At 40.0% G+C, this 27958-nt stretch overlaps 1 protein-coding gene and 1 long non-coding RNA gene across 2 annotated transcripts in view; one reads left to right on the top strand and one right to left on the bottom strand.

The window, feature by feature from the left end:
- CYP39A1 (cytochrome P450 family 39 subfamily A member 1) overlaps positions 1-11282 on the top strand; it is a 68960-nt gene extending 57678 nt beyond the window's left edge. Inside the window, exons 11-12 of the mRNA XM_082347626.1 lie at positions 7093-7180; positions 10213-11282. Coding sequence (XP_082203752.1) covers positions 7093-7180; positions 10213-10284 — 160 coding nt within the window. The 3' untranslated portion in view covers positions 10285-11282. The remainder of the gene's footprint in view (positions 1-7092; positions 7181-10212) is intronic.
- LOC309608188 overlaps positions 1-24859 on the bottom strand; it is a 72023-nt gene extending 47164 nt beyond the window's left edge. The window contains exons 1-2 of the long non-coding RNA XR_014232712.1: positions 21995-24859; positions 21453-21524 (exon numbers count right to left, since the gene is read on the bottom strand). This is a non-coding gene — a long non-coding RNA (uncharacterized lncRNA). The remainder of the gene's footprint in view (positions 1-21452; positions 21525-21994) is intronic.
- Positions 24860-27958: the final 3099 nt, after the last annotated feature.

Genomic DNA, 27958 nt, shown 5'->3' with positions numbered 1-27958 from the left:
GGAGTTTCATTTACTCTGGGTATATCACCAAAGTAAACAAAAACAAATGTCACTTCTTAAATTTTTCCTCCTGGAGGGTCTGGAATTTAAGATATAGCACAAGATCAATTCTATTTGGTGGGTAATTCATCTTAATGAAGGCAGTAATGTTCCTTTGCCCTCTTCTTGAATAAGAAGCTTTAGAAAGAGGTGTCCAGTGTCTAGCTCATAGTTCGTACATAGGGGAGTTTTTCTTCTAGGAGGTTCATCGTTAAAATAATCCTGCCTGCCTCTCTGAAAAGCAGTGACCTCAGAGACAGTACTCCCACTAGGACGTGATTCTCATCTCCCCAGTGAAACAGAAAACGGTATCTCAAGTCAAGAAGCCCTGAGGTCCTCCAGACCTTTCCTCTTTGCTTCCTCAACTGCTTTCTCTCCAACTTTTCCCCCTTCTAAATATCCCATTCCCTTCTCTTCTCTTTCTCACATCTTTTCTTCTTTTCCTGCTCTTCCAGTTTACCCTAATCCTGTTCTTATTTTATTCTGGATTTGCTTCCCCGTATTTAGGACCATCATCTCTCTGCTCACTCTTCCAGATTTTGCCCACACCATCATTCCCAATCAAACGTTTGGTGCCCCAGCCATAATGTTTCCTGTGTAGCTGAGGTATTCTTGGTAATTTTAACTTTGTGTGCTGAAACTAAAAGGTTTGATAAACTACATCTTTTAACATATTTTTCCCCTTTCTGCTTGTCAAGTGCCTCTAGATCAGTGATTCTAAAGTATGATCCCCAGACCACCAGTAATAACATTACATGGAAACTTGTGAAAAATGCAAATTGGGCTGCCCTTCCCCAGACCTACTAAGTCAGAAACTCTGGGGGTCGGCCAAGCAACTTGCGTTTGAACAAGCTTTTCCATGTGATTCTGATGCATGCTAAAGTGTGAGAAACACTGGTCTAGATTATTTTGCCTCCTGTCTTATAGGTTTTTATTTTCCTATAAGATTTCTTAAAGGGGATGAGGTTGTGGGAAAAGTACTTCCCCTTTAACTTGAATAGCCATGCTTCAATGAAGGATGCCTGTGAAAGTATGTCTGTATGCTGCCTTCTCTGAATTCCAGGGCAAGATCATTCTATTTTCATAAGCTGCAGCTGGTAGCAACTAGGAATATACTTCAGAGCCCCTGCTCCTGGCAACAGTGGCAGTTTTCCAGCCCATGCTGGCACTGCCCGCAATGACGTCTAGTAGGAAAAAAAGAGAGAAGTTTTCTTTTAAAAAGGGAAAGAGGGATTCAGTCTCAAAATCAAGACATCTAAAACTAAAATCCTTACTTACCGCTAACCCTAGCATTCCTCCTGTACTCTCGGTTTCTCTTCCATGTCTCACTGATCTCCTAGGTCTGGGCTTCTGGAGCCCCCTTTGCTCCTCCCTCTTCTCGGCCCGCCGTGTCTACTCCCACCTCCTAAACCAGGTCGTCATGCCCCAGGTGATGTCATCATTTTCTTACCCTTCCCCCAGCTGTATTATCTCTTCTTTCAATTCATCTTACTCACTACATACAGATGAATTTTCCTTAAATAATTAGCTCTAATTGTCACTTTCTTGTTAAGACACTGGCACCACTGCCTGCCAGCCAAACTCATCAGCCTAGAACTCCAGACTCTCCAAAAATCTGACACAGACACATCTTTCTGAACATGTGGGAGCGCCCACCCCAGAGGGTCTACCAGTTGTCCCCTGACTACCATGCCCATTCCTCCCCTCACTCTCACTCTATACTGGGCCTAGAATGCCCCCACTCAACATGTCTACTTATTGAAGCCTGTCCTTCCATCCAGGTCTAGCTCAGGTGTCACCTCCACATAGAGCTGGTCAACTCTGGGTTACAGTGCTTGCTCCAGACCCCAAATCTCCGTAGCCCTTCTGTTTCCACATTTGTCTTACATTGTTACCTTTCCCATCTCTCCATGTGCATTACTAGCAATGTGAGGGTAGAGTCCTCACAAAGGGTAGGCCTTTGTGTTCTGTGTAGCTTGAACATTTATTTACAAACGGGGAAAACACACAAGTACTCAGTATTTAAGGAGTTTTCAACATGTTTATATTTTAATGAGCTTTATTTGTAGATGTGTAATGTTCTTGTAAGTGTAAAAAATACATATTATAAATAATATGCCTCATTATTTTCACTGTTTTGACATTAGAAGTATTAAGAAAACATTCCTAGCATGAACATAGCTCAGCTTGCTTCTGAGGAGCTTTTGTAAAAATACGGATTTATGAGGCTCATTTTCTTTGGAGTAACGGAGCTTTTAATGTCACAGGTATGTATGTGTTAGTCCCTGATGTTTTAGACATCGAACAAAATTCAGGAACATGGTAAAGGCTTGAAAGCACAATTTATTTTTTGCCGTTGCAAAAAAATTAACTTTATTTAGTGGATAATTTAGGTAATTCTGCTAGAATATCCAAATATTTGGATTTGGAGAAAATAAGAGTTTTAGCACATATTACTTTATTATCTGTATTATTAACTCATCTTACTTTTTTTTTTAACCAGAATAGCAAAATGTTTAGAAATGATAGTAAATGTAAATGTAATATTAATATTTATACTATTTCAATAACTAATACTAATTTAATAACTGAACTAACTTAACCCTCAAAAATAAAAGAAGAAAAATACTAAAGCCTCACCATGCACACAGAATTAGTTGGTCAAAAGCCTGAACTATAGTTTTACCTTAAAGGAAATTCAGTTTTATGATTTTTAAGAACATCACAGGGACTAAAGTTAGTTAAGGAAACGCTTACAGGTTCTAGTGGAAAACTGTTTTAATGAACTGATAAACATTAGCTCTATTTCTAATCAAAACATGCATTATGTTTCTAAAATAGTTCAATGTGTGCTCTTAAATAGCATAGGAACTATTTCTTGTTTACATGACTTATTTGCGTGATAGAGGAAATATTCATTGAGGGCCTCTTATGTATAATAATGTTTAAAGAACCTTCATTTTCACATATAAGTATAATTTTTCAGTACAATTTATTCACAAGGTCTGTTGTATGTTCAGGGTCAAAGTCCCAACACTGTCACATGACACATTCAAGCCCCCTTCTACAGGGAGTAGACAACTTGCAGGCCCCTAGGTGTTCCAGGGCCCCTTCTAAGTCTGTGCCTTGGTTACCCTCTGACTGGAGGGACTTCTTCCCTGGAACGGCCCCACCTACCCCGCCAAATGGTCCATTGTCCTTATTGCCGCGGTGCCTCTGCTCCAGGGACTGGAGAGGAAGGATACCAGGCACATTTTCCCCAGGGGGCTGAGTTCAGAGAAGCCCTCCGGTCATGGCAAGCTAAAGTTAGAGAAGGGCTGAAAACAGAGTTCTAAGAAAATAGGATTTGTTTGGATAAAGGAGAACCTTTATCCAAAAACGGTTTTATAACTCACAAATGCAAAATTAGCAAGCATTTTTCTACTGCTGCCAGGTAACCGCTGAATATCGGGAAGTCGCTGCTTATTCTACCAAACACAAAATGTCCGGTTAGTGAGCTCATCTAATTTACTTCTAGGAAGGGTGCTAAGGACTGAGAAGAATTGGCTGTTTTATGTAAGCGGGAATGTTAATGTTTCATTTTACACGTGGGTACTCGTTGCCACCTTTCCCATTAGATAGGGAATTCGCGGCCTCCGTGAAACGCCTTCTTCACGGGGCTTTGGAGATAATCACTCTCTTTCCATTTTCCTACCCGTTTGGCTACTTCTCAGGCTCCTTTGCTCATCTTCTTCACATTTCTAACCTCCAAATTTTGGACTGCCCCAGGGCTCTCTCCTCAGATTTCTTATTTTTTTCTATTTAAGTGACTTCATCCTGTCCCTTGGCTTTAAATAATTGTCTGAATAGCGATGACTCTGTATTTATATCTCTTGTACCTCCAGCCCTGATTGAATCCCCACCCAAACACCAGGCTCCTCCCCAACCTCCACTCAACATCTCCATTGGATGTCTCCGAGGCACTGGTCTATAGCAAGCTGCCCTGAACAGGTCCAGAAGTGAGCTCTTCAACGTGTTCCTCCTTCAGCCTTCCCCACTGCTATATCCTTGCATTTCCTCAGGCCAAAAACTTGGAGTCGTCCTTGACTCTTTATGTTTTTCACATCTGCCATGCAAACCATCAGCCTATCCTACAAAGTACATACAGATGCTAACCATGACTATTCCATCATCCTGGTCCAAGTCACCACTTTCCATCGCCTGGAAGATTATAATGGCTTCCTAATCAGTCTTCTAGCATCACATTATATTTTATTCTCAATGTAGCAGCCAAATGATCCTTTTAAAACTTAATTCAAATTTGTTTAAAACTGTCCAATGGCTTGTCTCACAGAACAAAATGAAGTCTTTAATGTGCCCATAACGTTAAGGGGATAGTCAGTCATTCTGTAGAGAATCTAAAGAATAAACATTTGGATATATCTTAAGGAAATTGGACATGGTGTGCCCATCACGGGCTGCTTTGAAAAGCTCAAGTCCCGAGGACAACCATCATGGCCAGAAGTGGACATCCTAATTTGTTAGAAGTTTGACAGAAACTTAGTTGTGAGAGATTCTGAACCTGCAAATTAGCAAAATTGCTTTTTATTGGAATCGCTGCTAACTTTGATCCGAATCAATGAAGATTGGGACGTTCTATTTCATAGACATTGACACTCAGTTGGAATGAATTATCTTTAGCATTTCTAAGTAGGTAGGATTAAGTTTACATCACAAATATTCGTGAAGAATTGATCTGGTATCCAAGTAGGTCCTAACAACACCTGGAGTGGTCCAGATTTCATCTGAAGTAAAATATAGGCAAGATGTTTCAAGAATACCAGTGGGAAACAAATCTAATTATCTGATATGAATAGCAGATCATTCATGTTCATTCATTCACTCATGCAATCAACAAACATTGAGGATTCAGTGATAAATAAGACATGGTTCCTGCTTTTGTGAAGACGATAGTCTATAAGGGGAGACAGACATGAAAACAATTAATGTAATAGAGTGGGATTGTAGGATAAGTGTGTTAGTTGAGGGATGTTAAAAGTGCCACAGAAACATAGAAAAGGATGGAAAGGTAAGGAAATTGAATCTGCTTTATGGAGGCATCACCTTCCATCATCTATTCATCTATTCAGTCAGCATTATTAGGCACCAGCAGAGCCCTCTGCACTGTGTTAAGGCCCAACAATATAACCCCAGGAGAGGGATGGCCAATAAGCAATCACAGTTCAGTGCAATAGATACAAAGGCTGAAATGTGCCCTGGGAGCCATGGAATGGAGAGGAAGGACACCTCAGCCCAGAAGCAAGAGATCAGGGAATGCCTCCAGGGGAAACTGAGCCTCAGGCAGGGGAAGGGCTTGCAACAGAGAACATCGCCATTCAGGGAACTCAAGTATGCGGTGTGGCAAGAGCACGGGTTTCAAGGAGGAGCTATGGGGGAGAGGAGTCTGGAGAAATAGGGAGGCAGCAGATCTTCAAGGGCTGGCGGTGTTCCCTGTGGCATTTGGAAGGAAATGAGAAGCATTGACAGGTGGTATGTGTGTGTATGTATGCATGTGTGTAAAATGAGGAAACAGTGATAGATTTCTGTTTTAGAGAGTTTACTCTAGTGGGAGAGTGAAGGATAGAGTGGAGAGAGGTGACACTGGAAACAAAGCAACCCATCTGGAAACCCAGGTGATTCAGGAATCCAGGACATAAATAGATGATGAAGACCTACACTGGGGAGCAGTGGAGGGACTGGAGATAGGGGATAAGGAGAGGGACTGGGGAAACATTTGGAAGATAAAACACCTCGGTGCCTAACTGGACAGGAAGGGGAATGGAGACGATTGGGTCTGTGATGATGAACAGTTTTCTGATGTTGGACTAATCGTACTTATTAGGGGCCATTCCCCCTAAAATGGTTTGCCTTCCCTAAGGAGAGCTCAAAACAACCCACTTGGGATGCCAGGAGATGTAGCAGAATTCCATCTACACTTTTGTCGGTTTTTAAATTTCTATGTATATGTGTCTACCAAGTCGACAATAAACTAATACGGTTGTATGCTATACAATCTATAAATAAATGATTATCAATATATTGTAGAGTATGCTCAAACATTTTATTATGAGAGGTGTATGATCAAAAAACTTGGAGACTGGGCTTCCCTGGTGGCGCAGTGGTTGAGAATCTGCCTGCCAATGCAGGGGACACGGGTTCGAGCCCTGGTCTGGGAAGATCCCACATGCCACGGAGCAACTGGGCCCGTTAGCCACAATTACTGAGCCTGCGCGTCTGGAGCCTGTGCTCCGCAACAAGAGAGGCCGCGATGGTGAGAGGCCCACGCACCGCGATGAAGAGTGGTCCCCACTTGCCACAACTAGTGAAAGCCCTCGCACAGAAACGAAGACCCAACACAGCCAAAAATAAATAAATAAATAAATAAATAAATAAATAAAAGAACGTGAATTTCTAAAAAAAAAAAAAAAAAAAAAACTTGGAGACTGAGTGCAGGATTACAAAAGGAAAATATTTGGTAGTTATGGGGAGTTTTAGGTGCCTACAGAACATTTAGGCAGTAATTTCCAGTGGGCAATAAGGGTCTAAATCAGACAGGACTGTCCAATGGAGATTTCTGTGATCATAGAAAAGTTCTAAATATGTACTGCTCAGTATGGTGGCCGGTAACCACTTATGGCCATTGAGCACTTAAAATGCGGTTAGTGCAACTGAGGAACTGAAATTTTTTATTTTGATAAATTTAAATTTATTTAAATAACAGCCACATGTAGCTACCGGTTACCATATTAGAAAGGACAGATCTAAAACTTAGGAGAGAGAGCTGGGATCTCATTCATTAAGTGCTTCCACTGGCTAAGCATTTTACATACATTTTAAAGCAATGTAATCATCCCAACTACCCTTCTTTACTCTATCCTTCTAATAGTAAAAGTTTATATTGCAAAGAAGAGCACATTTGCTCTGAAATATGTGTAATTTATAGATATTCTTTACTGGTAGATATTTATGCATCTTTCACAACCAAACACCAATTTTATTTTCTTTTTCTTTCAGGTGGCTGGCTCTGTTGGAGATTCAAATATTTATTATTTTAATATTGTATTATTATGACTGTAGTCTTCTAGACCCATTGCCAAGACAGGTAAGTGTTTTCAGAATTTTGAATAGCATGACTTTCAAATTTGATATAAACTCTAACTCTTTGGTTTTCATTACTGGGGATGAGCTGACTGATTTCCTCACTTAGACTCATCTTAACAGATGATCTCTGCAGACTGAGAAGATACTCCCTTAATTCCAGGTCAATTCTATGTGCCCCATTATCACAAGACCAGGACCTAAAAGTAGCATTTCCACCACTTAGTGTTAGGAGCTCCTCAATGAATTTACCAATTTTAACCCTTTTCCCAGGGTAAAATAGACATGGCCTTGATGTTGGGCTTGTTTCCCTAGAAAGACATGTCTGTGGGTCCAAAAGTGAACCGTGAGTTTTGGAGGCAAGTCAGAGCCCTTGGTCCATTTGGAAAGCAATGGCACAAAGGAAATTAACCCACAGTAGAAACAGTGAACATAAATGAAAAGGCCATGACCTTTTCTGACCTCTGACCATTGGATATCTCAATCATTTCACTCCTCTGTGTTGCTATAGTTCTGTTCTCTTAGACCAGTGGCCCTCAAACTGGTGTGAGCATCAGAATTAGCTGGGATGGGGGGCTTGTTAGAACATGGAATCCTGGGCCCTAGCCCTAGAGTTCTTGATAAGTATATCTGGGAAGGGGCTTGAGAATTTCTATTTCTGACAAGTTCTGGGTGCTGCTGCTGCCTCACTTTGAGGACCACTGTCTTAGGAAACAAGGGAAAGTTCCATTTAATTCCAAATGTTTGGAAGTCCCTTTGAAAACTCTGGATAAAAAGGTGTTATTTAAACTGAGGGTGAAGCTGAGAAATTAAGCATTGCAATCTCAGGGCTATTCACATAGCATTTTGTGCTATGATTTACTCTTGATATAATAAGGGCTAATATACAGAGGGATAAATAAAACTCTTGGGTGACATTTTAGTAGAAATTCTGTAAGTGTATAAATGACACAGAAAATATTATATTACTCACAAATATGCACATTTCAGCACTTTGCCTTGATTTCTTTTGCACTTCTATTTTGAGTACAAGCAACAGTGATAAAGAGCTCTCAAAATCTGACGATGAAAGGGAAATCAAAACACCCTTCACAAAGGTTTTCCGCTGAGTACAGTTTTGTTGGCAAAATGAAGACTGGGGCCAGGATTTACAGGCACCAAATACTAGTTTCTGATCCTCCAAGTTAGATGTCACAATTTTGCCCACGACTGACTCAGCATCTAACTATTTTCCCACCAGCAAGAAGACACAGGAATGCCTTTTCACATTAGAAGGATGTCATTTGTCAAAACCATAGGACACCTAACTCTGGAGATGAGTCATTTTGACCAGATCCTTAGGCAGGATTTTTCCCAGCACTTTCTTCCTAGCTAGGAATTCTATTAGTTGTATTTATTATACTTTTTTTTAAAAAAACATACATCCTATTTCTCTTTTGACCCTACTAAGAACATTTTTCAAAGAAATGTTACCCCAGTTTGTAAAAAATACAAGTCTGAGAGAATTCTCATCTCAAAGGGCGTTTCATTTCACAGTTTCTATTTTAGGAAGATCAATTAAAATTATTTAATTATTGGACTTATGTTACCAAGTTGTGAAAGGAGGTGATCAAAAAATACAGGAAATGACCTTCCAATTACCAAGCTCTTGTAGGAGGGGGATGGGTTGCCAGGGCATGTTCCAGACACCCTGTTGTCAAGTCCAGGGAAATCACAGGACTTGGAAACCAGCTCCCCCAAAGGAATATACTTGCCACAAGAGCAAAAAGCAAAGGCTAGCGTCCCTGTGATTTTACTTTTGTAACAGTGTTTTATTTTACCTTAAACGGTGTGAAGAAAGTAATTTAATCTTAGTTCTCTCCCAATAAGAACCAAACAATAAGGAAACATTACAAAACTTTCCAGGATCCGTGATTGGTCAGCCATGTCCAGTTGCTGGCAATGGGGACTACTATTCCGTTTTGAGCATTCATAAGAAGACCCACTTCAATTCTCTCCCCAAAACAAGCACATTTTTTGCCAACACAGTGGGGTTTTATTTGGTTGATTCGTTTTACTCTGCTTTACCTTTGGGGGTAGGGGCATGGATTCTTAGAAAATCTCACAAAACCTATGGATCCCCTTTCTAGAAAAGTACACACTTCTTCATACACACAAAATTGTGACTGCAATTTCAGAGAGTCCGTGGAAGTTCTGCAACTCATTCTGTCAACTGCCCTAAGAATCCCCTTGGGGAGGAGCCCTTTCTTTCAAACTGATGACAAAAAAAGGATGATCTAAATTGGATCGCCCTCCTCCTTCCTCACTCCTCATCTTCCCCCAACCCTCAGGGCTGACAGAACAGGTTCCTTTTCTTATTCAAGCTCCTAAGCTTCAACAAACTCTTTGTATTGGATTGGCCAAATAGATTGTTCGGGTTTTTCCGTAACATCTTACGGAAAAACCCGAGTAAACTTTTTGGTCAACCCTATATTCTTTGCAATGAACTGACCTCCCCTAGCCCCCACACACATTCACCCCTTGTTCATAACTAAGACATAACATAACGTATCAGAACATCTGGAACCACAAAACATCCTTATGGAAAATTGTGATCTTAGGTCCCCTGTAATAGTGGTTCGCACCACCAACACCATGTTGTCTTGTGAACGTCTGTAACATGTGGCATAGAGGTCTCACCCAGCGATTATACATGAAATGTCACAGATTGGGGGCCAGGAATGTAGGAAGAGCTTTTATTAAAGGGTATCCTCTTTATCCAGATATAAAGTGAAAGGTGGGTGGCAGGCCCATAGCACTGGGGTATGTGAAACTGTGAAGAGGCTGCTATTAGAATAAGGGAATTGCCTCCTTTGCTGTCCCTTGAACGGAAGGCTAAAATTGATGCTTGCCATGGAGAACTCATCAAGCAAAACCTTCCAGTCTTTCAAACCTAAACTCTGTACGTTTCAGGAACAATCACATTGAATAAACCTTAGGTCCAAACTGTTGGCTTATGTCCCTTAACTTCTATATTTTCTGCATTTCTGCTTTTAGAGTTCTCTCCATTTGGTGGGTGTCCAGCAGCCGGAAGGACAATGCCGAATTCAATTTAAACAAAGAAAATGACGTCTGCTGGGCCTAAGGAGGGCCAGGGCCTTCTGGAGGAGTGACTGCACCCCATCCTCTAGCCTGGCAGCACCTAGACCTGAGTTTGACTAAAATGTATCACTTAATTTTGTTTAAGGATTTAGTTCAAGACAATGTCCAGATGGGATGTGTGTTTGGTATCTCAAGAGTAGACCAAGAATCTGACATCACTCTATATCTATTGATATAGAGACCCCAATACAGGGTTTATAGAAAATGTTTCCATGATCCAAAAAGAGGCATTTCTTAAGAAGTTGGAATTTGGTTTCATGAATTACTGTATCAAAACTTTAAATAGAAATAATGTCACTTGAATGAAAATTTTACTATATTAAATTTACTGTGAAGACAACATACTTAAACTTCTATTTTGAAAAAGGCTAAAAGTCTTAGACTCTAAAAAGTATTAAATAATGATTTCTGGAAAATTGCTATTTTTCTTAATATGATTCTTAACTCTAGCAATTGAAATTCTTAAACCGCTATTAATATAATTCTTTATTAAACATGTCTAACACTAAAAGTATGAATAATATGATAGCTTTCTAACACCTGTGAAGTCAGGGATCATGTCTGACACTCATTTCTACACTCAGCTATGCCTAGGACAGCACCTTCTCTATAGGACATATTCAATACATGTATGTTGATTGGTGTACTGATTTGTATTTTAGTTAAGATAAAAGCAGTCCTTTGACTCAAGGTGTTTGTAATTGTAGTCTGAGATAATATTTTTCCTAATTTACAGAAACTCAAATTAAATGATGTGTCAAGGCAAATAACAACATTTCAATCTATTACTTAAGACTTTTGCCTGAAATACTTACTATGAAATCCAGAAAAGAAATCCTATCACGTTCAGGGAAAATATATGATACTAATAACAGCATGAGCGGTGATGTCATGGTTTGTCCTCTAACAGTCAATGAAATACCGCCTGCCTCCTTGATTTCACAATAAGTAAGTTTTGGAGTGCATGTTGTCCCTGGATTATTTACTCCCCTGTGCGAGAATTATCTGGTGGGGTTGATAACGATTGCTTAGTCATCTATTTCCTACCAACGAGCAGATGACTCCCTAGGAGAAAATTAAGTACTTTGGAATGCATTAACTCTTCAGGACTGATACAGTGATTTCGAAGTTTAGCTAGCAGTTTACAGCGTAGCTTAGCAGGCTCGGAGGTCTGGAGACTGAAGGGGCTAAGGAAAGCAGTTTAGAATCCACAGGAGATCTGAGAACGGCAGACCACTACCTGGTGGGTTCTTCTAAATATGGCAGGTGTGTTCCCAGGGAAGGCTTGTCCTCCCCCAAGCAGCTGAGGCCCACAGCCATACACTGTATTTGCAAATAATAGACACTTGAGCTGAATTTGAAGACACTCAGGGCAGTGTTTATCTCCTTATTATTGCTTGGTAAGGATGAACCTTAGCTGACAAGTTCATGCACTTTAAAAAAACAGTGCGGATGCAGGAGGTCTACTGACCTTTGAAATGATACGTGGTGAGAGGAATATACTTGGAGGTCCCTATTTCTTTTTATTTCCCTAGCCTGGGATTCTATATTATGTATATTAATATAATGTATATTTATATATATATGTAAAAATACATACATTGGTATATATTTATATGTGTTAACTTGAGTTTTCCAGAAAGCAGAGTCTGAGACAGACTTGTGTGCAGTGCAGATAGTTTAGTTGAGACGTGCTCCCAGGCAGCAGAAATAAGGGATCGGAAAGAATACACCATAACTGAGTTATGTTATCAAGGTAGATGTCCTAGCCCCTATTTCAGAGGACAAGCAATGAGGGGTGGGGGGACCACGTTCAAGTGTGGGCACATGAGAGGTGGCTGGAGTGCTGGTTAGGTGACGAGCATGGAATTCTCAATGTAGTTCTGATCATGTTTTAATACAAATGTGAGATCACCTACATGCAGAACATCCTTGTACAGGTAGCCATCACGGCATGTGTAATAATTAATAGTAACCCTCTTTTTTTCTTGTCCTGCAACAGGCAGGGGCACAGATTATAACTTCATTTTTACTTGGCAGCCTGAAACAAGGAAGAGTTCACGTATTTACTGACAGAATTGCAGAACTAAATGGTGGTGCCTTTGGAAACTTGTAATTAAAGCAGGAAATGGGGAAGGAGGGGCCATTAAAACTTAAATTAGGAAGTCACCTGCTGAAACTTAAGTGTAAGCATTTAGTTAGAGTTTCGTACTCATTAAAAGCCATGTCCTTTCAAGATTTTAATGTGGCAAAAAAAGGAAGTGTCTTAGTCTATTCAGGCTGCTGTAACAAAATACCATAGACTGGGTGGCTTATAAACCAGAGAAATTTATTTCTCACAGTTCTGAAGGTGAGGAAGATCAAGAGCAAGGTGCCAGTATGGTTGAGTTCTACTAAGACCCTCTTCCTGGTATAGTCAGTAATTTCTCTTTGTCCTCACGTGGTGGAAGGGGTGAGGGGTCTCTTATAAGAATAACCATCCCATTCATGAGGGCTCCACCCTCATGACCTAATCAACTCCAAAAGGCCCCACATCCTAAACCATCAACTTTGGGAGGATTCAACATGTGAACTTGGGGAAGGCACAAACATTCAGACCATAGCAGGAAGTAATCCTCCACAGTTGCTTAACTTTCTAAGTAGGGTAGTAGAGGTCTAGCTATATATTTTGCTCTGAAGGAGGACCCTGGACAGCACTTGGAAATGCAGATGAATCCTGCTCTTGGGGGCCCCCCATCTCTTGATGAAGCAGCCAGGATCCTGGGATTGTCTCTGTGAGCATCTACACAGGAGTGGACCATGACACCTGGCTTTCATCACCATAGCATCTTTTGTTTTCAGAAAGTTTTTAGAATAAATGTCTCCATATTTCTCCATTAATGTTGGGTTTGGGTAATTAAAGTGAATTTATTAGAGTTTTGTTGTTAGTTTTTAATCTTATTTTTTGGTATTTTAATTAATGGCTCTGGGTGGTTACTGACAAGGGTACAACTTCTATAAACTATTTATTTTCCTGATAAGATGCCTATTACATTCCAGAAACCAATAATATGAGCTTTTATCACTTGAGCAATTACTGTGAGTCAGGCACTTTGCTAAGCCCGTTTCGCTCACCCACTTTTATTCTCACAATAATCCAGTGTGTCAGGATGGTTTCTATTATTACCATCCCTGTATTACAGATGACAGAAATCAAGCTTGGAGAGACTGGGTGACATACTTCAGGTCACCCAGCTAGGAAGTGGCAGAGGCAGGATTTGAACCCAGGGAGCCTGGCCCCAAAGCATGTCCTCATAACACTAAATAGCGCTACATCCTTCTTAAAGAGAAAATTGTTACCCACAAGAGACAGCACCATTGACTTTGTTGTCATCATAATCCACACTCTGGGTTCTCTCTTAAGTCTTAGGGAAAAAGTGGCTAATTTGTTGTATAACCTACATTACAAATGGAAGAGGAAAAGGACTCCTGTTGTATGCCAGTTTCCTTCCTCCTCAGCTTCCTTCTCTGGAAGCCCCCAAATACCACCCCTCCTTGTGAGAATTATGCAATAGATCAGCCTAGGATGAGACCTAGCAGATGTGAGAGGGGGCCATTCACTCTTTGAAGAAAAATATCTGATAAAAATGCATCTTTTTAGTGAGGGCATATAAATGTAAATGTTGAACAAATGTTATAAATTCTAACGCTATATTCTAGCATGCACTGTCTATTCACAGCAATTAGCTTTTTTTTTTTTTTGAGCAGTGTTCTACCTTGTTCCTTCACAAAAATAGCCCTGGTCATTAGAGACCCAGTAGGCCATAGAGTAAGGAATATATATGGATTTTTCTCTTCTGGCGGAGACAGGAACTAGATGAAATCTGAACAGTCTTAGTTCAAGCTTTGTCTTCAGGTGACTTGGAATTTGCAGAAGAAATAACCTTTGGGGAAGGTTATTAACTCATGTAAGAGACATTAAACAATTATTTTGAAAAGCACTTAAGGGAAGGGGAGTGATGTTTACTTCAGATGCCTGTAAACTCTCCTTTGATTTTTATTGCTGTCGTTGCTGGAGGGGAACATGTTAGAATCATAATACAGAAGTAGAGAGATCAGACTAACATCCTGGCTTTGCTGCTTAAGAAGCTGAAATCCAAGCGGGAGAAATGTCATGTTATGTGCACTTGTTCGATGTTCCATGACCAGTGAAGACAACCCTCTGGGTGAGATGGTTTAAATGAATGATTATCTGAAGACAGAAAAAATGGAACAAATGTGTAAATTTCCAGCTTCTTTTGGCAGCAAATCTTTTCTTCCTACAACACATTAGTTTATAGATCTCCAGGACAAAAGCAGATTAAAGCTGATAAATCCAACTCAGCATTTAGTTGAGTATACTTCATTGTTTGCAGAATGCATTACACACCTCCGCAGAGCCCTAGGGGTCAAAAAGCACATTTTGAAAAACACTGAACTAGATAAACCTTGAATGTTAGGCACTTCCCCAAATTTCGCAGTGCCTTGACAGTTTCACAAGGTCATGTGACCAATTTGGGCCAATGGGATATAAGTAGAATGATGAGTGGCGATTCCAAGCTGAAGAAGGACATAAGGATGTATATTGTCTTTACTTCCCTCTTCCCCTGACGTTGTGATGGAGGAGACAGGCGGCAACAAGAAGGCAGAGCCTCCATCAGTCTAAGACCCTGAGTGTCAGTGAGGGGGAAAGAGCCCTTCCCATTGTCTGCACTGGCTGTACAACGTGAGCAAGAGACAATGATGTTTGCTACCACAGCATAAATTAGCCTATCCGAACAATCTCAGAAATGGAATTCTCTAGTTCCTGTTCTTTTTTTTGCCTTTAGTCTTCTTTTCTCTAATATCATATCTTTCAGAGGAATACACAGTTCCAGCGTGTTGCATTCCAGCTCAAGAGTGGCAGTGGATTATACTAAACTGACTTCACGGATATGCTATGCAGTAACATTTTTTTATGGTTGTAACATTGCAGTCAAAATTATATTTTGGCTGCTGTCCTTTATTTTCTGAGCAATCAATTGGCTTACTAAATAGAAAAGGGTTCTCATGCAAAATAATTTCTAAGTGAGTCACATAGGTTATTAACTCATGTAAGAGATGTTAAACAATAACAACCAGTGTATGTTGAGCACCTACTGTGTATGAGGTAATTATAGGGAATAGAGCATAGAGGTTCAGTATAGAAAATTTGATATCCAATAACTTGCATTCAAAATCCAACTCCACTATTTTCTGATTGTGAGGCTTTTTGCAAATTACTCCTCTCCCTAAGCCTTGGGACTACAGTGAAGCAAATAAGGCCCACTCTTTAAGGTTGCTATGGCTTGAATTAGTACTCCAATACAAAGTCGAGCCATGGTAAGTACAAACCAAGTATCATAATATTATTGATTGGGTGACTTTAACCAACTCTATCATCAAGACTGAAATTTTCTTTCTGTTTTATAAAAAAAAATGTCTTATTAGATCACTGATAATTTCTTATGCAAAAGTATAAGAACAGGAAAAATATTTAGTTCTATTAGAATATGTTGCTCGATTGAATGGTAATCAGGAATATTATTTTAAATTGCTCTCTCCCTTCATTTAATCACCTCAATATGAAATGCTTGTCTAAAAGCAACCAGGGATTTATTCTTTCCCCTTCAATCTGTTAACCAGCCATTGTGTATTTAATTAATTTGATTCATGGATTGCATTAAATATTTTCCATCACATTTAATGTAATATTCCTTATCTGTTCATTAACACATGAGTCTAACCGTAGCAGAACTAACTAGTTTAACAGAGATTATTTTCTTCCACTTTTAAAAGTAAAGAAAATAGCAATTCAAAACTGGAAAAAAATCCAGTTGATGTCCAAATCTCTCTGAAGTAGGAAATAGGTAGGAAACTATTGTATAAAAGAAAGAATAATGGTTGTACTGTGGGAAGATACAAGTTCAAACTCTAGTTTTGTCCTTCAGTTTCATATAATAATGAGCAAATCAGTTCAGATCTTTGAGCTTCAGTTTCTTCACAAGTTAAACATCATACTATACTCTTAATTCAGAAGACTATGTGTGGGACAGCTGGATTTTCACATGCAAAAGAATAAAGGTGGACCCCTATCTCACACCATATACAAAAATAAGCTCAAAATGGAGCAAAGAACTAATTATAAGATCTATAAAATTCCTAGAAAACATAGGTATAAACCTTCATTACCTTGGAGTAGGCAACGTTTTCTTAGATATGACACTAGAGGCACATACAACAAGATAAACTGGACATCATCAAAATTAAAAACATCTTTGCCTCAAAGGACACCATCAAGAAAGTGAAAAGTGTGCTATGTGTGCTGTGCTATGGTGTGAATATGTGTGTCCATCTCCCCCACCCAAATTCATACGTTAAAAACCTAATGCCCAAGGTGATGATATTAGGAGGTGGGGCTTTGGGGAGGTAATTAGCTTCACGAAGGCAGAGCCCTTGTGAATGAGATTAGTGCCCTTTATAAAGTGCCTCTTATAAAAGAGGCTCCAGAGAGCTCCCTCACCACCTTCCACCATGTGAGGACTCAGGGAGAAGTCAGCCATCTGCCATCCAGAGGACAGCCATACTGGCACTCTGATCTCAGACTTCCAGCCTCCAGAACTGTGAGAAATAAATTTCTGTTGTTTATAAACCACTCAACTTACAGTATTTTGTTCTAGCAACCAAATGGACTAATACAAGATCAGAGAAAATTTTGCAAATTGTACACCTGAATGGGGACTTGTACCTAGAATACATAAGAACTATTCCAACTCAATAATAAAAAGATGACCCATTTTAAAAATGAGCAAATTATCTGAATAGACAGTTCTCTGATGAAGACATAAAAATAGCCAATAATTACATAAAAAGATACTCAACATAACTATGTGTCAGAGGAATGTAAATCAAAATAAAAATGAGATACTACTTCACAGCCACCTGGATGGATATCATCAGAATGACAAGTGTTAGTGAGGATATGGAGAAATTAGAATCTTCATAATGCTGACAGGAACGTAAAAGGTACAGTTGCTTTGGGAAACAGTCTGGCAGTTCCTCAAGTGGTTAAGCACAGAGTTACCATATGATCCAGAAAGTCCAGTCTTAGGTATATATCTAAGAGAATTGAAAACAGATGTTCAAACGAAAATTTTACACAAATGTTTACAGCAGCACTATTCATAACAGCCAAGAAGTAGAAACAACCCAGATGTCCATCAACAGATGAATGGATAGATAAAATGTAGTATTTCCATACAATGGAATATTATTTGGCAATAAAAAGAAATGAAGTACTGATAAATGCTACAACATGGATGAACCTTGAAAACATTTACACTAAGTGAAAGATGCCAGACACAAAGGACTACATATTGTATGATTCCATTTATACGAAATTTCCAGAAAAAGCAAATCCACAAAGACAGTAGAGTAGTGTTTGCCTAGGGCTCTGGGCTATGGGATGATTGAGCATGTGATAGCTAACTTGCATAGGGTTTCTTTGGGGGAGTGATGAAAATGTTTTAAATGGACTGTGGGATAGTTGCACAACTCTGTGAATATACTAAAAGCCATTACACTTTACACGGGTGACTATGTGTTATGCCAATTATAACTCAGCAAAGACTATTTTTAAAAGCCTATTACGGGGAATTCCTTGGTGCTCCAGTGGTTAGGACTCCACGCTGTCACTGCTGAGGGCCTGGGTTCAATCCCTGGTCAGGGAACTAAGATTCCGCAAGATGTGTGGTACGGCCAAAAAAAGGAAAAAGGCTGTTGTGAAAAATAATCAGTAGGATAAGTTTACCTATTAGAACTCAAGGCCAAACATGCAACTTCTTAAATACTCTATAAAGCATCACAATTCTTGATTCTGAGGCCCTGTTCTTTTGGGCCAGCTGTAGGTTGTCTACGAATAATTAATTCTGAGGCCCTCTATCCTCCTAAGCTTCAGAGTAGAATTAGGGATGATATCTGGTGCGTAGAAAAATGAGCAAGTGCCCCTCGTCAGCTATGTTGTTGTCCACTGAAATCCCATAACTTCCTGTGTTTTCTGTGCCTCGCTCAGCATGGCTAGGACTTTAGAGCCTGTGTTTCCTTCTGCCTGGACTTCCTGGGTCTCAGATCTCCATCAGACTCCGGTCTCCAGGGCTCGGCCATCTCACGCCTCGCCAGCCTAGGGACCAAGCTTCACTGTGGTGTCCCCGAAACTCAATTCTACTTGTTCTTAAAGAGTTGGCCTTGATGGCTCATGAAACTCACAACCTAGCTACATTTTAAGGACAGAAATGGCTTAAACTTAAAAAATTTCCAGGAAGTGATGAGAAAGAGTTACATTCCATTTTTCTGGTACAGCAAAGAAAAGAACAAACAGAATAGTTAAATTGCTATATTAGAGCATTCTGGAGGTTTATATATACCTTGCTATAATGATACCATGAGTTACAGATAATAATAAGTTAATGGTAATAATAATAAAAATAAACATACATTAATTGAGTCTTTGTGTTTGGCATGGTGTTAAGCACTTCCCATGCTTTACCTTTCTTCTGTCAAGGAGAACAAATAAGAACAACACTCAGTGAGGAAATATTGATTTTGGTCCTCAGTTCCAAGAAATGTGACAAACTAATTCATAAAATAAGCCTCCTGAAATTGTTTACAATACTTTATTGAGGATGTTGGCTGAGACACCAGGGATGCTTGCTGTATAGTTGCTTACACTGGTGAAAATAGGCAAGAGCATTTTATTTTTCAATTCATTTATCCATCAAAAGAAATGGAAGCAGAGTTTTCACTTAAGAAAAAGAGCTTGCAAGGCAATGTTTTTCTTTGCAACACTCGACAGAGATCATCCACTGTCTCATGGAGAGAGCCCAGGGTAAAGAAGGGAGGGCCTTCCTGGACTGGATAGTGGGGCTTAGAAGATAAAGCTCTAAACTGAGTCCAAGTTGCACAGCTGAGTCATACCTTCCGGGCCTTTTGTTCTCCTCTGCAGCATGAGAAGGCTGGCCTAGACTAGAGAAGCCACAAGACACTCCACATGCCTCACGTCCACTTTTTGCTCTGCACACATGGTTGCGCAATAAATATTGCATTAGTAGGTGCCTATTAAAGGCAGACTCTGTGGAGTAAATAAGCCCCAGCTACAGGCCTTTCTGAATCTTTTGTCATAAAGGGGATGAAGGGCAAAGTAGCTTGGAGCAGTGGAAAGAATCCTGACTCTAGGCTCAAACCTCTCCATCCCAGTTCTGGCTCATGCATTTATGAGCTCTCTTACTACTTGACCTCTCTTGGCCACAGTTTCCTAGCCTATAAATCGGGGATAATGATAATAGCTGCCTTACCCTAGTGTTTAGGACGATTCACTTTGTGAACTCTGTTGCCCATCAAGTATCATACAGCTACAAGATACAATCATGTAAAGACATGTCTGGATCAACTTCCCCACCCCTACACTTCAATTTTCACTGTAGCTCTCAGCACTGTTAGACCTAGGAAATGTCTAGCTGTCATTCTGGGGAAACTCAATTGTGTTTTTCTCCAGTAACTGTAAGCACCGCCCTCTGCTTTTCCTGTCACAGTTGTCCTGACCCTTCCTTGCAGTTTCAGGCAAACAAGGCTCATATCTGAGCCCCACGTACTTCATATTCTCCTCGGCCAGCTTGCTGTGAACAACTTCAGTTCTTTTCTAACTTAAATTTTCAAGGTTTCAATCTATCTCCCCTTCTTTCTCTTGTGGAAGAGGCCACAGCGAATCCTGGAACCTTCTTTTCCGTGAAAACGCTCTTTGTGGGGACGTAAAGACCAAAACCCAACATACAAGACAAAACAGCTTGTCTAGCCTCTGAGTTGCATTTCCAGCATTCTTTTCCCATGTAGTGTTAATTTGTCATCTGTCCAAAAGGAGAAACAAGTCCAAAATAAAAAAGTAAGGCATTATCCTCCGTAGGTCAGGGTCTGAAACATAAATGGACTAAACTTCATAAAAATGTTTCTAGATGAGCCCCCAAACCACAATCCAATTTGAGAGACTCTACATGTTGAGATTTTGCTGAGCTTTTTCTATATCATAATATGTCATTCAAGATGACTTCATGGGAAGCCAGAAACTACTTTTGAGGATATTCATCCATTCATTCATTCATCTGTTCACTCATTTATTCATCACCAAAAATGAACCAAGAGAGTGCCAGGCACTGGGCAAAAAAAAAGAGGGAGAGTCACACCCTGCCTTCAAGAATGTCCTTATTAGGAGTTAGACTGTCTCCCTCCCAAGAGCCCTTCTAATATGGTGTATCTATTACAATCCTATGATGTAGATACTAACAGTATCTTCATTTTTCAAAAGAGGAAACTGAGGCACAGAAGGGGTGAGTAATTTCCTAAGTCACACAGGGAGGAGGTGGGGAGCCACGATTCGGCCCAGGCATTTTGGCTCCGGGACCTGTGCTATTAACTGTCTTAGCTTCCTCTTCCATGGTCACTGTCAGTGCTTTCCCTCAAAGGAGTGAGTCATGCAGAGTTTTCAGATATTAGGTTGAAGGCTTTCAAATCCCCCCACCTCTATCTAAACATCAAGTAGACAGTCATCTCTTCCAGTGCTTTATAAGCCCAAACATATCTGAGACCTTTTAAATCTCATGAAGCAGTGTTTACTAGGAGGATGATTTCGTGCCTTTTTAGTTCTTACTTGAAAAATCTGTTTTCCCTAAATCTTTTCACACTTCCTATCACTGCCATCATTGGGAGGAATAACATAATCAGAGGAAGGAGAATTAAACAGTAATAAAAAGCATTCACATTGTCTAGCTTGTTAGCCCTGTTATCAAGATGCTTCTGTGATTTCACGCTGAAAATGTCTACCGAACTCCATCAACATTCCATGGACCCACAGGATCAATCTCCCGACTCAATGTGTGATAGATGGCAAGTGCCGTAAATGCTGCAAAATCTGGATACATTTCCAACAAAACAGCTACCGGTCGGCAATGACTAGCATTTATAAGGCTTGAGAGTGTAGCTGGGGGGTGGGGGGGAAGTACATTCGACCTTATTCTCCCAGGCAACTACTTTCTATTAGATATTTTTCCTACCAGTATATCTCAGCTCACTGTCTGCTTCCCTTTTCAACAGTCATCCATTGCCATAATTGAGAAGATTTTTATCTAGGAAGAAAAGAATGGATTAATATTAGGCAAGCTAATGAAATAAAACATCACTTTGATAGATCAAATATGAGGAAAAAAATGAACCATCTCAGTGGATATTGAAAAGGCATTCAATGCTATTGTTACCATTATTGATTTAAATAAATTATTTTAAATTAAGAAAAGAATGTAAAATATCTCATTGATAATTTTTATACTGATTACATGCTGAAATGATAATATTTTGGGTACCTTGGGTTAAATAAAATATATTTTTAAAATTAAAAAAAAAAAAACAGTCATCCATTACCCCCACCAACACACATACACACACACACACACACACACACACACACACACACACACACACAGATATACAGCACATCTTACTGGGACTTTCTGAAATACAGGGCATGCATCCTTATTATGAGATTAAATGAATACATTTAAAAGTAGAAAATGATAGAAAATAATAGACCATCACTAACCTCAGTGGATGCTGAAATAACTGCTGCTATGAAAATCCAAGAGTGGCCGAAAAGTCTTGTCACCCCTCAGTGGTGGGCATCAAATCCACGTCTTCTAGAACACAAAGGAAGTTCTATCATCTGAAGCCACCCTCAGCCTTTTTTAATGTTGTGATTCACATCTTCTTTCATGCTGGAAAGGCAAAAGTAGAAACTGCAGAGCCCTTGCTTTGTGTCTTTTCCCTTCATACAAGTGCCTCTTTCTGTTATCTCTGCTTTTCCTTTGCTGAGCCATTTCCAATCTCCACTGACACCTTCAGAAACTTTTCCCCAAACTGTGTTCCTTTCCTCTTGGGAACAGAGCAGCATTGCATTTCCCAGCCTTCCTTGCAGTTGCGTGTGGCCATGTGACTAAGTCCTGGCCAATGAAATGTGGACAAAATTGATACATCATTTCTAGGCCTATCAAAAACCATCTATGCACCACTTTGTTCTCTTCCTCCATCAGGGTGTCAGTGAATGGCTCTGAGTCCCTCAGGGATGGTGGAGCCATGGATGGAAGATGTCTGGGTCGCTGAATGACTGTGTGGAGAGGGGTGACCTCCTCCCAGCCCAATGAGCATTGAAATGTAAAGACAGTACATAATAAACTTTTACAGTGTTAAACCACTAAAATTTTGGGATTGTTAGTTCTGCCAGATAACCAACACTTTATGTTTACATAAGAATTGTGTAACATAATTTAAATGCTGTGCTGTCCTTTGAATCAGATTTAAATAAGCTTCAACATCACTTGAAAATTATTTCTGTTACCATGCCATGAAGAAAACTAAACTGAGTTTTCTTAGTTTGGAGTGCAAGTACCATAAAATGAAATGAAACAAAATTAATTTAAAACAGATTAAAATTTAATTTGATTTGATTTTCTGTATTTCATCCATCAACAAATGGGATGGCAAGATATCTCTATATACTTTTCAAATGTTTATGTTCTTTTTATACGGGTCTTCCAGAACTTGTTTATATGGGTCCCAATGAGCTTGTTTTTGTAATTCCGAGCTCCTACTTCAGAAAGTAGTTTTATATTTAATTCAGTATTTTTGATTGTTGCTAAGCATCCACTTAGTCCAAATTAATAATAACATAAGCACTAGCTTCAAAAGCTGAAAACAGGATGGGTTGGAGTGGGGGCACTAGAATTATTTCCCTCTGATTTGGAAAAACCAGAGGCTTTGCCTGTGAACCCCCAGAACAATTTTTTTTCTATTTTTTTTCTTCTTTACTAAGAGATTCTGGTCTAGTAAAGAAGAGAGTACAAGTGCAAAGTTGTGATTGTCAAGTGGTCAGAGGTTCATTAACTCCTCTCCAATTCTTATTCTAGAAAAAAAAAAAGCTCATTTGCAGAAGGGAAACACCTGGCAGGCGAAGACGGCTGATAGAGTTGGGATTGGGCTGACCACGGGCATGGAAGGAAAAGAAATGACTCCGTGTGGTCATTCCGGTCAGCGGAACCTGCAAACAAAGCCAAGGATCAGTTACTGCAGGAGAGACACTTGTAGGCACACGAGCCCAAAGACAGCTGCCAAACCAAAAGACTGAGCAATGAAGTAAGTTCAAGGTTAACAAAGGTATGTATGATCATGGCACCAGTTTAGGGAAAAATCTCAGGCTGGGTGTGTTGAGCCCACCCAAGTCCCAAGTCTGAAGCTTTCCCTTACCAGTTAGCTCCATCCTGCAAGCTTGATGGGCCCCCTGGGGCTCAAGAGTGCTGTGAGCATAGACATGCTGGTGGTAGAGAACAGGGCAGGGGATTCTCCACACAAGGCAAGTCAAACTTGGCTGAAAAAAAGACACGGAGCTCAAATGAGATCTCACCTGCTAACTGATAAACAGTCATCGTGCTGACTGCTGCTAAGGAACGTCTTCATCCTATGCCAGCCGTAGGGACAGCTAGTGCGGTCCCTGAGTATAGCAAATGTACAGCCAGGGCACCAGGCTGGCTCCTCTTTGGTCCCTGGCTGAGGCTAATGCAAGGTGTTGATGGAGTAGAGGCTGGGCGTCTTCAAATGCTGATCTCTCTCCTCTTTCAGCCCCCTTCAGGTCATGCTGCCACCATTTCCCCTTTCCCCTCTGACCTCTCTTTTATTTCCCCTTCCTCTTTTCTTCCCACTGCCAGAGAATCTTTTTCTAACTGGGGGCTGGGGTGAACAGAGCCTTTCTATTTCTCAAGTTTTATTTTTCTCCCATTTTATTGATCAGAGCAAATCACAGACCCCAGCTGAATATCAGTGTGGTGAGCACTGCAGCTCCCTCTTAGGGCACGGCCATCATCCTGCCACGAGCTCCTTCTAACTAATCTGCTGTAGCCAGGATTGGGCCTGTAGACTAGGGAGAGGACCAACTCCAGACTGGAGTGTCAAAGAGCCAGAGGGAGGGCATTTTGGTTTGAAGCTTGAGAGAAATATTGAAGCCAGACACACATCTCAGGAAGATTTTGGCTTCAGTGAGGAAAGTATAAACCTTGGCAGAATACTAAGATTAGTAAGGCGTAACTGATAAAATGTAGTTAATGAATGAGTTTTGTGTTTGATCAAGTTAACTTAAAAGATAAAGCGTCACTGGTCTGTAATACACAATAGAAACTTTGAACCTTGGTTTTATGGGGTTTGGTGGGAATGACAGGAGAATCTAATAACAAAATTGTTGGGGAAAGTTGTATTTAGTGAATAAGGGGACCCCCAAAGTTACTCAGAGTTTGGCAAATATTATCTGAATGTCAGTGGAAGAGTTTCAGTCTGTATTTGAATCTTCTTCCTTTTGTTTTGTTGCTTGTGGTTTTGCTGTTTCTGTTCCTGTTGTTGTTTCTTCCTTCCTTCCTTTCTCCCCCTCCTCCTCCTCCTTCTTCTAACCCCCTCCTCCCCCTCCTCTCCCCCTCCCCCTCCTCCCCCCTCCCTCCTCCTCCTCCTCCTCCTTCTTCATCTTCTTCTTCTTCTTCTTCTTCTTTGTCTTCTTCTTCTTCTTCTTTTCTACTTCTCCTCCTTTTCTTTCCTCATCCTCACTCTTCTCTTTGCCTCCTCTTCTTTCTTCCTCTTCCTCTTTCTTCTTTTTTCTTATTATTCTTTTCCTCATCACACCTTTTTCCAATTCTTTGAGTGTTCAATCAAGTCTCAAGAGGTTCTTTCAAAATGTACTTTTTTAATAATAAAACTGTACACCAATTGTCTCAATTAGGCTTCTGTTTGGCTGCATATAATCGAACAATTCCAGGACAACAGCAATGTAAACACACAAGGGCTCTTGATCTCACATTAAGGATGCCTGAGGTCAGCAGTCCAGGACTGGCTTGACACCCCATAGTGTCATCAACCTGACACGTAGAAGGGCAAAGAGACTCGATAAGGTCACACATCAAATTACTGGCAGAACTTGGACAGCTGGAAAACAAGACAAAATTTTAACTTGAACAGTGGAACTCTAAATCATTTCTAAATTTGGTGCACTGTGAACTTGCCTTTTTTTCCTCCTTATCTTCTTCTTTTCTCTGATTTCCTTTAGCTGGTTTTATCTTCCCTTTGCAGTATCCATGTGATGAAATACACCACTTGGTCTTATTCATCAGGAAGACAGTAAGTGTCAGAAATACAGAAGGCACTGACTCTGAGGTGGTGAGGCACCTAACTATGGCCCGGATAGGGTCTTTGGGAGGAAAAAAGATGCAACACCCAGAGGTCAGAAAGGGAGCACAGGTACAAAGGAATCAGAGAGAATTTATGTGATTATGAAATGGGACACAAGGGTCCCATTGACTTAGTCATTTTTGATGCTTTTGGCTTTTTCCTCTATTAATAAGAGTTGGGTTATACTGATATAACAAGAAGGCAGTGGGTGTGGTAGAAAAGGATGTGGGCTTTGATTTCAGATTTCTGGGCTTATATTCAGACACTACTTATTTATCAATTAAGTGTCTTGGGTAAACTATTTCTATAACCTCAGTTTCCTCATGTGTTAAATAGAGGTAATAGTCTCCATTCCAGAAGGTGGTTGTCAGAATTAAATGAGGTAACATACATAAATGTTTTGGCCCTTCTACCTTAAACAAAGAACAACAAACTGGAACAAAAACAGTCATGGAAATTCATGTTTACCGAAGTAGGTAAGTTAGTTACTGATAATTTGCATTTTTAATAATATTGAGGTGGCCAAAACGTTCATTCGGGCTTCTGTAAGATGTTATGGAAAAAACCCAAATGTTTTGGCCAACCCAATAATTACAATGGTTTAAAGTATTCCATCCCCAAAGGAAATGCAATGTCTTATTCAATTTTCAGAAAAATTTAATGTCCAAACAATTCAAGGAGTGAACTGATGTCTGTTTTACATACTTTTACATCCAGAACCAGAATAGTTTGGGGCACGTGGTATGTATGCAGTAAATATCTGTTGAATGAATAAATACATGAACGAATGAAACAACTTTAATTTATTCTATATATATTTGGCACTGAAGTGGTTGCTGGATGTATAAACAAGACCCAACTTTCACGAATCTCAGATTATAAGTTTGGACCAACCAACGAGATGATTTCAGATAATGATTAAGTACTATGAGAAAAATTAAACAGAATTATGTGATAGAAATTGACTCAGTAAATGTGAAGGAGGCAAAAAGAACTTTCAATCAGATAATCAGAAAAGTCCTGAGTGATAAGGAAGAACCAGAGATGGGACGATCTAGATTTGATGTTGAAGATTTCTTCAACAAGCACTGTTTTACATTTATTTGACTTAAATTCATAGAGCTCTATTTAATTCATTCTGGAAGCATTTTCTTCAGTTATTAGTCAACAAGGTTTGTAGTCACAGATGCAGCTTTCTTCCTAGATCTTGCAAAACTTGGAAATCCTCAGGCTTTGGGCTCTCCAGGGAACTAACTTTGAAATTGTTGTATTGAGCAATGTTTTCTAAAGTAGGCCCTAGCAGACAGAAGACAGTCATTGATGCACCTTCCAAGAAAGAGGTCCTGTGGTCAAATATGTTTGTGAACCAGCTCATGAACAGTGGTATATTAAAGTCTCAGAGACGTCGGAAAGTAGAGTGACTAACATGTGTTAAATGTATCCTGATGTATTTTTTTCTCAACTTATTTTTAAATTTTAGTTTAAATTTATTTTTTCCCTCTTTCTGTACACTTATTAACATTAAAATACAGTTTGGGAAATAGTCTTATAAAGATGAAGCTTTGGCACAAAGGGAAAAGGAGGAAGATAATCCTTTGCCCATAAGTCTTGTAATTCTAAAATGAGATATTTACACAGACTTAACAGAAACTTAAACTCTAGATATCATAATTACATACATTACCCACTTTGACGAAACCTATTGAACTGATTAGAGAGTTACTTATGTTTAGCTTTTTGGCTACTGGATGTTTTTTTTTTTAAGTTCTGATGTGAAAGGGGGATCTGTTGGGGTTCCCTCTATTTTTTTTTTTTAAAGGATCTATTTCATTGGTCGCTGTGCAAATTTTATTTTTTTAATTAATTAATTTATTTATTTTTGGCTGTGTTGGGTCTTCGTTTCTGTGCGAGGGATTTCTCTAGTTGCGGCAAGCGGGGGCCACTCTTCATCGCGGTGTGCGGGCCTCTCACTATCGCGGCCTCTCTTGTTGCGGAGCACAGGCTCCAGACGCGCAGGCTCAGTAGTTGTGGCTCACAGGCCTAGTTGCTCCGCGGCATGTGGGATCTTCCCGGACCAGGGCTCGAACCCGTGTCCCCTGCATTGGCAGGCAGATTCTCAACCACTGCGCCACCAGGGAAGCCCCCCCCCCTCTATTTTTGTTTCATGAGAGTTAACCACATTCCAGCAGATCTGCCTTTGGTTTGGTTTGGTTCAGTTATAAGGCAAGCAGTAGAATATGCCAGAAACTTCATGAAGTTTTACATGTGGACACCACGCCCATTTCCATCACTCCATCGCTTACTAGAG

The sequence above is a fragment of the Balaenoptera borealis genome (genome assembly GCF_965194805.1).
Source record: "Balaenoptera borealis genome assembly, chromosome: 12".
Classification (NCBI taxonomy): Eukaryota; Metazoa; Chordata; class Mammalia; order Artiodactyla; family Balaenopteridae; genus Balaenoptera; species Balaenoptera borealis.
The sequence above is the reverse complement of the archived record's forward strand: the minus strand, read 5'-3'. Positions and strand labels throughout refer to the sequence as shown.